Raw genomic sequence first — 12,612 nt, forward strand, 5'->3', positions numbered from 1 at the left:
TGCTATGTATGACATTATCAAAACAGCACTTGGCCTCACCATCAACAAAGTTGCTCTGAAATCCACAGATGGGAAAGTACTCACTGACAGGAACAAGCAAATGGTGCGCTGTATAGAGCATTATTCTGAGCTATACTCATGTGAGATGGATATCTCTCTGCCTGTGCTTGATGATCTTCTGCAGCTACCTGTCATGTATGAGCTTGCTGCAGAACCTTCATTACTTTAGCTTGAAAAAGCCATCGACTCACTATGCAGCAAGGAAAGCACCTGGAATGGACGGAATACCAGATGAGCTGCTCAAGTATGGAAAGCTGGACCTGCTGCCATACCTCCACAACCTCCTCTGCTGGATAGAAGGCCCTGTCAAATAGGATATGCATGATGCAAACCTCATCACTATCAACACGTTATATCAGAACAAAAGCTTTCGAGGGGATTGCGACAACTACTGGGGCATCTCACTCCTCAATGTCACTGGGAAGGCCTTTGCCAGAGTCATTCTAATGCGGCTCCATTACCTATTATGAGCGGCACAGTGGCGCAGTGGTTATGGCAGCACAGTGGCGCAGTGGCTAGGGCAGCGCAGTGGTTAGCACCGCAGCCTCACAGCTCCAGCGACCTGGGTTCAATTCTGGGTACTGCCTGTGTGGAGTTTGCAAGTTCTCCCTGTGTCTGCGTGGGTTTCCTCCGGGTGCTCCAGTTTCCTCCCACATGCCAAAGACTTGCAGGTTGACAGGTAAATTGGCCATTATAAATTACCCCTAGTATAGGTAGGTGGTAGGGAAATACAGGGACAGGTGGGGATGTGGTAGGAATATGGAATTAGTGTAGGATTAGTATACATGGGTGGTTGATGGTCGGCACAGACTCGGTGGGCCGAAGGGCCTGTTTCAGTGCTATATCTCTAAATAAAATAAATAAAAAATAAATAGCCAACAGAATATACCCGGAGGCACAATGTGACTTCAGAACAAGCAGATCCACAGTACACATGATCTTCTCCCTATGTCAGCTTCAAGAAAAGTAGAGAGAGCAGCAAACACCACTCTACCTTGCTTTTGTGTATCTCACTAAAGCATTTGACAACTAAGCAGGATGGGCCTCTACTGGATACTAGTGAAAATCGAATGTCCTCCCAAGCTTCGCAGTCTCATACGGTCCTTCCATGATAACATGCACGGCACCATTCAGTTCGAAGACTCCACCTCTGACAGTTTTGAGATCAAGAATGCGGTGAAACAGCCTTTGCACCTACTGTGATTTATATCTTTTTCTCTGTCATCCTGACCTATGCTTTCAATGCCGATATGGAAGGAGTGTACCTCCACACACAATCAGATGGAAACTTCTCAAACTATCAAGACTGAAAGCCAAGACAAAAGTGTGGCATGTCCTGATTAGAGAACTCCTGTATGCTGAGAATGCTGCACTAGTTGCCCAGACAGAAAACCAGCTCCAAAGGCTCATGGATTGTCTGTCCCATGCCTGTGTCATGTTCTCCCTCACCCTCAGTGTCAAAAAAACTGTAGTTATGAAATAGGGGGTTGTGTTTCCGCCAGTGATTAGATTCAACAACACAGAAGCAATCAGCCAATTCTGCTACCTTGGATCTACAGGGACAGACAACCTGTCTCTTGATGAAGAGTTCAGCACACGCATTGGGAAGGCAGCCACCAAGTTTGACTGACTAACAAAACTAGCATGGAAAATCAACAAACTGGCAGGCAGGAAGCAGCAAAGGCTCAATAATTTCCATCTCCAGTGTCGACAACACATCCTTGGCATCACATAGAAAGACAAAGTCACCAATGAAGCCTACCTTTCCAGGGCAATGATGCCAAATATGCTAGTGCTAATCAAGCAAAGACTTCACTAGCTTGGGCATGTGCAGGGGATGGAAGATGTCTGCATCACCAAGGATGTGTTATATGCGGAGATAGCTCATGCCAAGAGACCAGCAGGTGCCCAAAGCTTCAATTCAAGGATGCTGTCAAAAGAGACATGAAAGCCCTCAACATCAATCACGACAAGTGGGGAACTCTAGCTGACGATTGATGCAAATAGCGACACCAGCTGTGGCAGGAATTCATCACCAGAATGACACATGGTTTCAGAAGTTTCAAAGCAGATGTCAGCCCTGCAAACAAGGCGTCAGCAGAGATCATCCTCAGCAACAGCAAGGAACAACTTCATGTGTGGCACTTGTGGCAGACTTTGCCTTTCCAGAAATGGCTTGTTCAGCCTTCAAACAAAGTGCAGCAGATGATCGCATCTGACCTCACCAAAGTTCTGAGGCTGCAGTCCCATCATCTCTCGCAGATGGAACGATGCCAATCAATGTATCACTTCACACTTCTCTGCGTTAAATGTCATTGCCCATTTCACCAATCTGTTATGCCCTCCGAAAGTCTGTTACTATCCTCCTCATTGTTTACTACATTTCTGAGCTTCATGCCATCTCCAAATTTTGCAATTATGCCCTGTATTCTCAAGTTCAGGTCATTAATATTTACCAAAACTCACAATGTTTCTAATACAAACCCCATGGGAACATTACTGTATATGTTCCTCCAGTCTGAAAAACAACCATTCACCACTACTCTCTGCTTTCCATCCCTCAGCTGGTCATATCCCATGCTGTCACCATCATGATATGGGCTTCTGAATGCTCAGTGTTTAGAGCAATTTTGCTGTCTCTGGCCACTAAATACACAAGAAAATCCACCCCTCTTTGTAACTCACAGAATTCAAGGAATTCAGCGTTAGTGGGTTTATGCATTTCAGGAATTGAAATATTTAAAGCTTGTGTAATTTTCTTTGTTATGCAATATTTCAGGAAATCAGAGAAAAGAAACTATTATATATACTAAAATATGTTCAAAAAGTTCATTTAAAATGCATTCTTCACAAAAATGTTCAGCAAACTGTTTGTTTGAAGAAGGAGGCACGCACCATTTCCGTCACAGTAACATCATGCGCAAGTGTTTCAATGTGATTTACATCATCGCATTGCTGTTTGTAAGCAAACAGGAAGAGGTTTGCCCAACAGTTTGTCATGAAAACTGTGTCCCTTAATACTGAAGGAAGTGAAGACTTGATGTCAAATGATAGCAGTGACTTGCGTTAAAATATTGCACAACCTTTGAACATTTCTACCCACTGAAATCCTTTGAAATGTCACAGAGTACTGGAGAAGCTTGATATTGCCCGTTTTAGTAATATGATTGATATTCAATTTATTTCATTTTGATTTAGTATCCTTCATAAATCCTTGTGCTATTTTCTGCTGATATGCCATGGACAGGATACAATTGGTATATGGGTGCTATGAGGGTATATCATTTACTGAAAAGAAATACAACAAAAAGAGGTGTCAGTTCAACAGGTCAATTTTTGGTTATAAACACTAGCATAGGACGGTATTCATACTGTAACAAATCATAAGGTGCTTTGCAGCAGCAGGGAGGGTGGTGTAATTGAATACACAGCAGAAAGGAATTTTCAGGAAAATGGACAGAAATGTAGTTGAAAGCATATGGTTTGAAAGTAAAGAGAGATATTGCAAGGTGGAAGGATTTGGGGTGCAATTCCAGAGTACAGGGAAGTGATGACTGAAATTTATGTTAAAATCTATCCTTTGACCAGGCCTCTGAATTCTTTTTTTCATATTCATACCCCACCACCCAGGTTCCTTTGTAACCTAGCTGATATTGATTTCACGTTGTGAAATGCTCTAAATATTTGCTTACACAAGGAACTCTATAAAATTGTCAATTGTTCAGGTTGTTGCTGTCATCCTTGCTGTTGTGAACTTTCAGGTAAGCTAATGTGCGCGATGTATATGAAACAATCCCACAGGTCAGACAGCAGATGAATGGGAGTGTACAGCGGCAGTTCCATCCATGACGACATCAACCACAACATGACAGCTTAGTTTCAGCAATCTCTTTGTAATTAACAACTGCATATAAAAAGTTAAATGAGAATTTTTGGGGATCAATGCAGGCTTTTATAAATTACAAAACAGAAATAATATGCATAATTGAAATAAATATTTTCATTGGTAGGGTTCTTTAAGTTTTGAGGAGGAAATATGTTGTGGTCTTCTTTTGTCCGTCCTCCTCCTGCCCACACCCTACCCATGCCCTCCACCACCAAGCATCACAGCTGAGCCCAGTTCTGAATTCACCTAACATGCATCCCACAGAGGTGAGTGGATAGTGATCAAGGACAGAAATGACTACTCCCCAAATCTGCGGAGTCCAATAGTACCACACTTACTACCACTATCCAAATAACTAAGCATATGGACAACGTATTGACTCAGGAACTTTCCTGGCCTGTATGATACAGTTCCACTTTGGGTGATGGAGTCAACATTAAGCCATCTGGGGAACTTGCAGTAGTACTTTTTTTTTAAAGCTATCAATGATGATCACTATGTTTATTGACTGTCAATCATTGATTACTATGAAAAAAAGCATGCTGATGTATCTTTTATTAACATTGGATAGATTGAATATTATTGATTCTACAGTCTATAGCAACTGAGATGCCATGCTGCCTAAAACTGCACAACCTAAAGATCTTGGCATGTTGATCCAATGCTAGAGATAGACAGTGAGATGAAGCAGAAAAAGGGGATGTACTAAAGATGTCAGGTTTATAATACCAGTGAGAACCAGACTGAATAGAAAACTTTCAGAGTGGAAGTGACAAAGGAAATAAGAGAGACAAACAGCGTATGAGAAGAGAATGGCAGCTAACATGAAAGGGAATCCAAAAGTCTTCTACAGGCATATAAATAGTAACAAAGTAATAAGAGGAAGGGTGGGGCTGATTAGAGACTGAAAAAGAGACCTATGCATGGAGGCAGAGGGCATGGCTGAGGTATTAAGTGAGTACTTTGCACTGTCTTTATCAAGGAAGAAGATGCTGGTAGAGTCATAGTGAACAACAAAGTATTCGAGGATACTGGATCGGATAAAAATTGATAAAAAAGAGGTACGAGAAAGACTGGCTGTGCTTAAAAGTTGATGCATCACCAGGACTAGATGCGATACATCTGAGGATACTGAGGAAAGTAAGGGAGAAAATTGCAGAGGCACCAGCCATAATCGTCCACTCCTCCTTAGATATAGGGATGGTGCCAAAAAAGGGTACAAGGATAAATCCAGCAACTACAGGCCAGTCAGTTTAACCTTGGTACTAGGAAAGCCTTTAGAAACGATAATCCAGGACAAAATTGACAGTCACTTGGACAAATATTAATTAATTAAGGAAAGCTAGCATGGATTTGTTAAAGGCAAATTGTGTTTAACTAACTTGACTGAGTTTTTGATGAGGCAACAGAGGGTTGATGAGGGTAATGAGGTATATATATGGACTTTCAAAAGGTGTTTGATAGATTGCCACATAATAAGCTTGCCAGCAAAATTGAAGCCTATGGAATAAAAGGGGCAGTGGCAGCATGGATACAAAATTAGCTAAGTCACAGGAAGCAGAGAGAAAGTAGTGATCAGTTATTTTTCAGACTATAGGAGGGAACAAGGACCATTGCTTTTCTTGATTTTTATATATCACTTGGGTGCACAGGGCATCTACTGATTCAACATCTACTGATGACACAAAACTTGGAAGTATAGTGAACTGTGGGAAGGAAAATGATAGACTTCACGAGGATAAAAGCAAAATACTGCAGATGCTGGAAATCTGAAATAAAACAAGAAATGCTGGAAATACTCAGCAGGTCTGGCAGCATCCGTGGAGAGAGAAGCAGAGTTAACGTTTCAAATCAGTGACCCTTCTTCAGACTTCAAAAGGACATAGGCGGGCTGGTGGAATGGGTGGACACATGGTAGGTGAAATTTAATGCAGAGAAGAGTGAAGTGATATATTTTAGTAGGAAGAACGAGGAGAGGCAATATAAACTAAAGGGTACAATTCTAAAGTGGGTGCAGGAACAGAGAGACCTGGAGGTGTACATGCACAAATCATGGAAGGTGGCAGGGCAGGCTGAGAAAATAGTTTAAAGAGCATACGGGATTCTGGGCTTTATAAACAGAGGCATAGAGTACAAAAGCAAGGAAGTTATGCTGAACTTTACAAAACACTGAATCAGCCTCAACCAAAGTATTGTGTCCAATTCTGGTTACTGCACTTTAGGACAGATGTGAAAGCTTTAGAGAGGGTGCGGAAAAGATTTACGAGAATGTCTCTAGGGATAAGAGATTTCAGTTAGGTGGATCGATTGGAGAAGCTGGGGTTGTTCTCCTTAGAGAAGAAAGGTTGAGAGGAGATTGATAGTGGTGTTCAAAATCATGAGGGGTCTGAACAGAGTAGACAGGGAGAAACTGTTCCCATTAATGGAAGGGTCGAGAACCAGAGGACACAGATTTAAAGTGACTGGCAAAAGACCCAAAGGGAACATGAGGAAAAACATCTTTATGTAGCAAAAGGTTACAATTGGGAATGCATTGACTGAAAGGGCGGTGGAGGCAGATACCTTTGTGAATTTGAAAAAAGAGAACTAGATAAGCACCTGAAGGAAAAATATTTGCATGTTGATAAGGGCGGGGGAGTGAGACCAGCTAAATTGCTCTTGCAAAGAGCAGGCATGGAATTAACAGGCAAAATAGCTTCTCTCTGTGCTGTAACCATTCTATGATTCATGATTTTGGGATATGGGTTCAATTCCCCATTCCTCTGAATTCTGTAGGGGGGCTTTGAGTGGAGCTGGCACTCTCTCCGTAGAATGGGAGGGAGAATAGAATGAATTACAGACTAATGTCAAGTGCTTATTAGCAGCAGGGTCAAACTGCTGTTGTGTGGCCCAGGCGAAAAAGGGTTGAAACTAATTGGAGAGGGGTTTTCCCCTCAGAAATAAAATGGGCACTCAACAGAACTTGATCTCCAAATTTTACCTGTGAATAAGACTAAATACAAAAGGCTCTGCCTGTTTGCACCTAGCTACAGCAGAAGGTTGATGCAGTGGCTTTCTCAAACAAAATATGTAGATTTACTGTAAGCACCTGCAACTGTCTGTAATGGTAAGTTATCATTCTACTTTAAAATGATTCATTACCTTCTACTTCATAGTATAGTTGATATTGAGAGTTGCTTAATCTCAATTCCATTCATTCAAACTCATTCTACCCACTTTTCATTTTGTGTGGAGTGAGTTCCAAATGAAAGATATAAATCCATTCTTTCAAGTCTTTTCAGTACAAGCAGGATTCCAGCAAATATATCTTTTTTACTGATTTGGGGGTGTTTAGAATTTTGTTTCTAATTACATTGAACATACAGCACAGAAACAGTTTATTCAGCCCAACTAGTCTGTGTTGGTGTTGATACCCCAAATGAGTCTCCGTCCATTTCTCCACCTCATCTCAGCCTTTCAGCATGTCATTCTATTCCTTTTTTCCCTTTTCCTTTCATGTACTCGTCTGGTTCCTATTGAAAGCATCTATTTGCCTCAACCACATACTAACCACTCTGAGCAAAGAAATTCTCTGCCATGAACACTCTGTCTGAACAAATACTTTGTCTTTCACTACGGCTATTACTACTCCCTTTGCTTTTTGTTCCATGATGTCTTTGTCATTTAATTGCTTTTGCCCTCCCCCCTATCACAGACCTTCCCTTTTGTTCTTACCCCCTGCTCCCCTTTCACTTGCTCAAAGCCTATTACAGACCTGTCATCATCAGATGACAGATCACAGACCTGAAACGTTAACTCTGTTTCTCTCATCACAGATGCTGCCAGATCTGCTGTGCATTTCCAGCAGTTTCTGTCTTTATCAAAGAAATTCCCTACTGGATTTATACGTAAATATCTCGAATTTATGGCCCCTAGTTTTGGATTCCCTCACAGTAGAAACATTCTCTCCACATCAACCCTCTCCAATCCATTCATATATAAAAAACAGTGGTCCCAGGCCTAATCCTTGTGGAATATCACTTTCAACCTCCCTTCAATCTGAATAGCTACTTTTTACTCCTACTCCCTGCTTTTGTTTAAAAAAGGAAATTTGCTATCCATCTTGCTTTTATCCCCAACTCCACATGCCCTAACCTTTGTCATTAGTCTACCATGTGGTACCTCATCAAAGGCCTTTCAAAATTCCATGCATATGGCATTTTCTGCATTACCCTTATGTACTATTTTTGTTCCCTCTTCAAAGAATTCTATCAGGTTTGATCATTATCGCCAAGCCTCTCCGAATCCATGCTGACTTTATTATATTTTCTGTCTAGGTGCTCTCATCACTTCTTTTAGTGTAAATTCCAGGATCTTTCCAATCACTAATATCAAGCTGACTGGCTATAGTCCCCAGATTTTGATCTATCTCCCTTTTTTGTATATAGCAACAACAATGGCTGTCCACCAGTTCTCTGGCACTTTCCCTCCTTCTGGTGCCTGTGGTACATCAGTCCTAGTTTCCTTGAGTATACATGGTTCAGACAATCAAGTCCTGGGGTTTTATTCTCTTTTAGTTTTGCTAGTATGTCAATTATTTTCTCTCTACTTGTCCCAATTGTAACAATATTCTTTCTCAGTTCATCCTCTAATGAAGTGTCTATTTTGTTATCTTTAGTAAAATGTGAAGCAGAGTGCTTATTCAATACTTCTGCCATTGCTTTGTCTGTTATCTCGAGTTTATTCTGTTTATCCTTTAGGGGGCATATCTACTTTAATTTTCCTTATGCTATTTGTGTTTATAGAATAACTTATTTCTTTTTATATTCCTTGATAATTTGACATTGTAATTTCTCTTCGCCTTCCTGATAGGTTTTTTATTTAAACTTCTTGCCTGAGTTCTTCATATTCCTTTTTGTCCTCCTCTTCTTTAGTATCTAAGTGCTTTTAATGTCTTTTTCTTTGGATTCAATTTTCTCTTTAGTTCTTCATTCAGCCACAGTGCCCCGTAATCAGCTGGCTTTTGGTGAAACACATCTGTCTTGAACTCTATTCATCACTCTTTTAAAGATTTCCCACTGTTTATCTATATTTGTTTTTCAAGATTTTCTTTAGTTCCAACTTCATTTCATCATAATTTGCTCTTTTCCAATTGAGTACTTCAGTCTTTGTCTCAGTTATGTCACTCTTGATCCTAATTTTAAACCTTATTATGTTGCGATCACTACTACTAAGACACTCTCCTTCTCTGAATTCTCTTATTTGTTCTGGGTCATTACCCATTACTAGATCCAGCAGTGATTCTTTTTTGTTGGCCTGCTCATATACTGAGTGAAAAAGTAATGCTGTACACACTGTAAAAACTCCATTCCCTTTCCTCCTTCCGCCATTTCTTCCTGCGAGTTTATTTGGTAGTTGAAATCTCCCATGATTATTATTCGCTGCCTGCCACTCACCTCATGATTTGCCTACATATTTCTTCCTGCAACTCCCTTCCACAATTTGGCGATCTATAGTACACCCCTGTTAGGCGATGGATCCCTTATCTTTTAAATCAATCTGCATCTATTTTACTGTTCGTTACATCCTTTCTTCCTACTGCCATTACATTATCTTTAACTAGTACAGCTTCTCCACCTCACCTCCCTCCATCCCCTTCCTTCCCTCTTCTTCCTAAATGTGTTACATCCTGCAATATTTGTTTGCCAATCTGTTTTCTATGTAGCCACATTTCAGTTATTCTTACTATATCCAGATCCTGTCTATAAATTATTGCCTCCAGTTCATTCATTTTGTTTTGAATACTATGTAAATCGGTGTACGAACAGTTTCTATTTTTTTTTATTCCTCTCTCGTTTTAGTAGTTATTTTACCGTCATCCTCTGTGGCTTTATCCGATTTCTGGCCATTTGTGTTATCCTTATTCCTTCCTTTACTCTATTTTCCTGATTATTTTATTGTTAGGTTCCTGTCATTTCTAGCAGTTCCCTCCCCCATATTATTAGTTTAAAGTCTTATTTACAGCCCTAGTTATCCTTTCCGCTAGGACCTTGGTCCCAGCCTGGTTCAGGTGCACCCCACACCAATAGTACATCTCCTTCCTGTCCCAGGACTGGTGCCAGTGTCCCCTTCTTCCCACACCTTTCTTTACTTACATGTTGACTTTATAGAATCATAGAAAGTTTACGGCCCAGAAAGAGGTCACTTGGCCCATCATGTCTGCGCCGGCCGAGGGAAAAAAAGAGCCACCCAGCCTAATCCCACTTTCCAGCATTTGGTCCAAAGCCCTGCAGGTTACAGCACGTCAGATGCACATCCTTTTAAATGAGATGAGGTTTTCTGCCTCTACCACTCTTTCAGACAGTGAGTTCCAGACTACACCACCCACTGGCTGAAAAAACTTTCCTTATCTCCCCTCTAATCTTTCTACCAATCACTTTAAATCTATGCCCCCGAGTCACTGACCTCTCTGCTAAGGTAAATAGGCCCTTCCCATCCACTCTATCCAGGTCCCTCACAAATTTGTACATCTCAATCAAATCTCTGCTCAGCCTCCTCTGTTTGAATGAAAACAATCTCGGCCTATCCAGTCTTTCCTCATAACTGCAATTTTCCAGTCCTGGCAGGGCTGCAGAGCTATGATCTGGTCTGTTGGTTGTTGGATCACTTAGTTTTATCTAGAACATGCTGCTTACACTGTTTAACATGCATGCTGTCCTGTGTTGTAGCTTCACCAGGTTGGCACCTCATTTTTAGGTAAACCTGTTGTTGTTCCTGGCATGCTCTCCTACACTCTTCATTGAACCAGAGTTTGTCCCTAGCTTGATGGTAATGGTAGAGTGGGGGATATGCTGACCATGAGTTTACAGATTGTACTGAATACAATTCTGCAGCTCCTCATGGATGCCCAGTTTTGAGCTGCTAGATCTGTTCTGAATCGATCTCATTTAGCAGAGTGGTAGTTCAGAGTTCTTGGTGTGGGGGCCCACCAACTGAATAATTGGAAAATGTACTTCATCTAATTTTCAGCCACAATCAATGAATCCTTTGGCAGTCACAGTGAAAAGCTGATGTCATTTTTGGGGGCAGCTAACTTCTTGACATACAGCAGAGGATGGTCTATGTGGTGGAAAATATTTCCGCCCCTCCACCACATGTGCGTGTTGTACGTATCTAGCATGTCTTTTTTTCACCGTTCAGTGTACGGCTCTTGGAAGATTACAGGCAATTTTTTTTCTTCTTCCTATGCCTGGATTTATTGGATCACCCAGGCTTTAGAAAACAGTGGAAAATTGGGCTGGCAGGAGTGCATTCCGTGCATGGAGCCTGCTCAATTCTGATTTTAATGGTCCCTCCTGGCCGATCCCACACAGCGTGGAGGCCAAGTATAGCTGCAGGTGCAGTATAAAGCTACAGGCGTGGTATAAAGCTTCAGGTATGGGTATGAGGCTATGGATATAAAGTTGCGGCTGTGGGTATGAGACTGCGGGTATAAAGCTGCCGGTATGGGTATGTGGCTACGGGTATAAAGTTGCGGGTGCAGTTATGAGGCTGCGGGTATAAAGTTGCAGATCTAAAGCTGCGGGTATGGGTATGAGGCTGCGGGTATAAAGTTGCAGAAATGGGTATGAGGCTGCGGGTATAAAGCTGCCGGTATGGGTATGAGGCTGCGGGTATAAAGCTGCCGGTATGGGTATGAGGCTGCGGGTATAAAGTTGCAGAAATGGGTATGAGGCTGCGGGTATAAAGCTGCCGGTATGGGTATGAGGCTGCGGGTATAAAGCTGCCGGTATGGGTATGAGGCTGCGGGTATAAAGCTGCCGGTATGGGTATGAGGCTGCGGGTATAAAGCTGCCGGTATGGGTATGAGGCTGCGGGTATAAAGCTGCTGGTATGGGTATGAGGCTGCGGGTATAAAGCTGCGGCTGCGGGCGCGGTTGTGGGACGCTGTGTCAGCTTTTACTTACAGAGAATGGCCACAGCCCCAGCCTCGAAGAGGAGACAGTCTTGCCGATTCCTGGACTCAAGCAGAACGCTGCAGCAGCTCGGCTCTTGCTTTTCAAACACTCGCAAACCTTTGCTCAGAGCCATTGCTGAACACCAAACAGAAATACTCAACACAGGTAAAAGATCACAGAGTGAGGCAGCCGGAAACAGCTTTCATTTTCAGTAGTCGTCGTCTTTCTTCATTTATGTGGATCTTTTTCCAAAAATAATGCAAAAGCTTCCCATTTCCCCCATAACAATTTCCTAATAGTTTCCCAAAGTCATTACAAGTCGGCAAAATTCCTGAATCTCGAGTCCTCCGCCCAATTGCAACCTCTGTTCAAGGCCGCTTTCCGCCCAGTCCCAGGTAGACGGAGTCCAGCTCAGAACAACCAATGGAAGTACAGTTTGATCCTCGACTGAACAAACTGCAACCTCATTTCAATGTTGGTCAATTTTCAATCAACCTGGAGCGCCATCGACAGGTTACAGAGGAATCCCAACAATACACATCATTACCTTAAAATAGATCCCCCGACTTTTCCCTTTTTTCAAAGCTGGGGTTTTCCCTCTGTTTAAGGTGGGTAGGTGCCCCCGGGGTTTTAATTCTGTTTAAAGTAGGTCAGTACCCCCTGGGTTTTAATTCTGTTCGAACTGGGTAGGTGCCCCCGGGGTTTTAATTCTGTTCAAGGTGGGTCAGT

At 42.1% G+C, this 12,612-nt stretch overlaps 1 protein-coding gene across 1 annotated transcript in view; it reads right to left on the reverse strand.

The window, feature by feature from the left end:
• Window positions 1-12,318, reverse strand: part of LOC137376366 (synaptojanin-2-like) — a 217,607-nt gene extending 205,289 nt beyond the window's left edge. The window contains 1 exon segment of the mRNA XM_068044775.1: window positions 11,893-12,318. Within this exon segment, the coding sequence (XP_067900876.1) occupies window positions 11,893-12,016 (124 nt within the window). The 5' untranslated portion in view covers window positions 12,017-12,318.
• Between the last annotated feature and the right edge of the window lie 294 nt (window positions 12,319-12,612).

This window comes from Heterodontus francisci, chromosome 13, assembly GCF_036365525.1.
Source record: "Heterodontus francisci isolate sHetFra1 chromosome 13, sHetFra1.hap1, whole genome shotgun sequence".
NCBI classification, from domain to species: Eukaryota; Metazoa; Chordata; class Chondrichthyes; order Heterodontiformes; family Heterodontidae; genus Heterodontus; species Heterodontus francisci.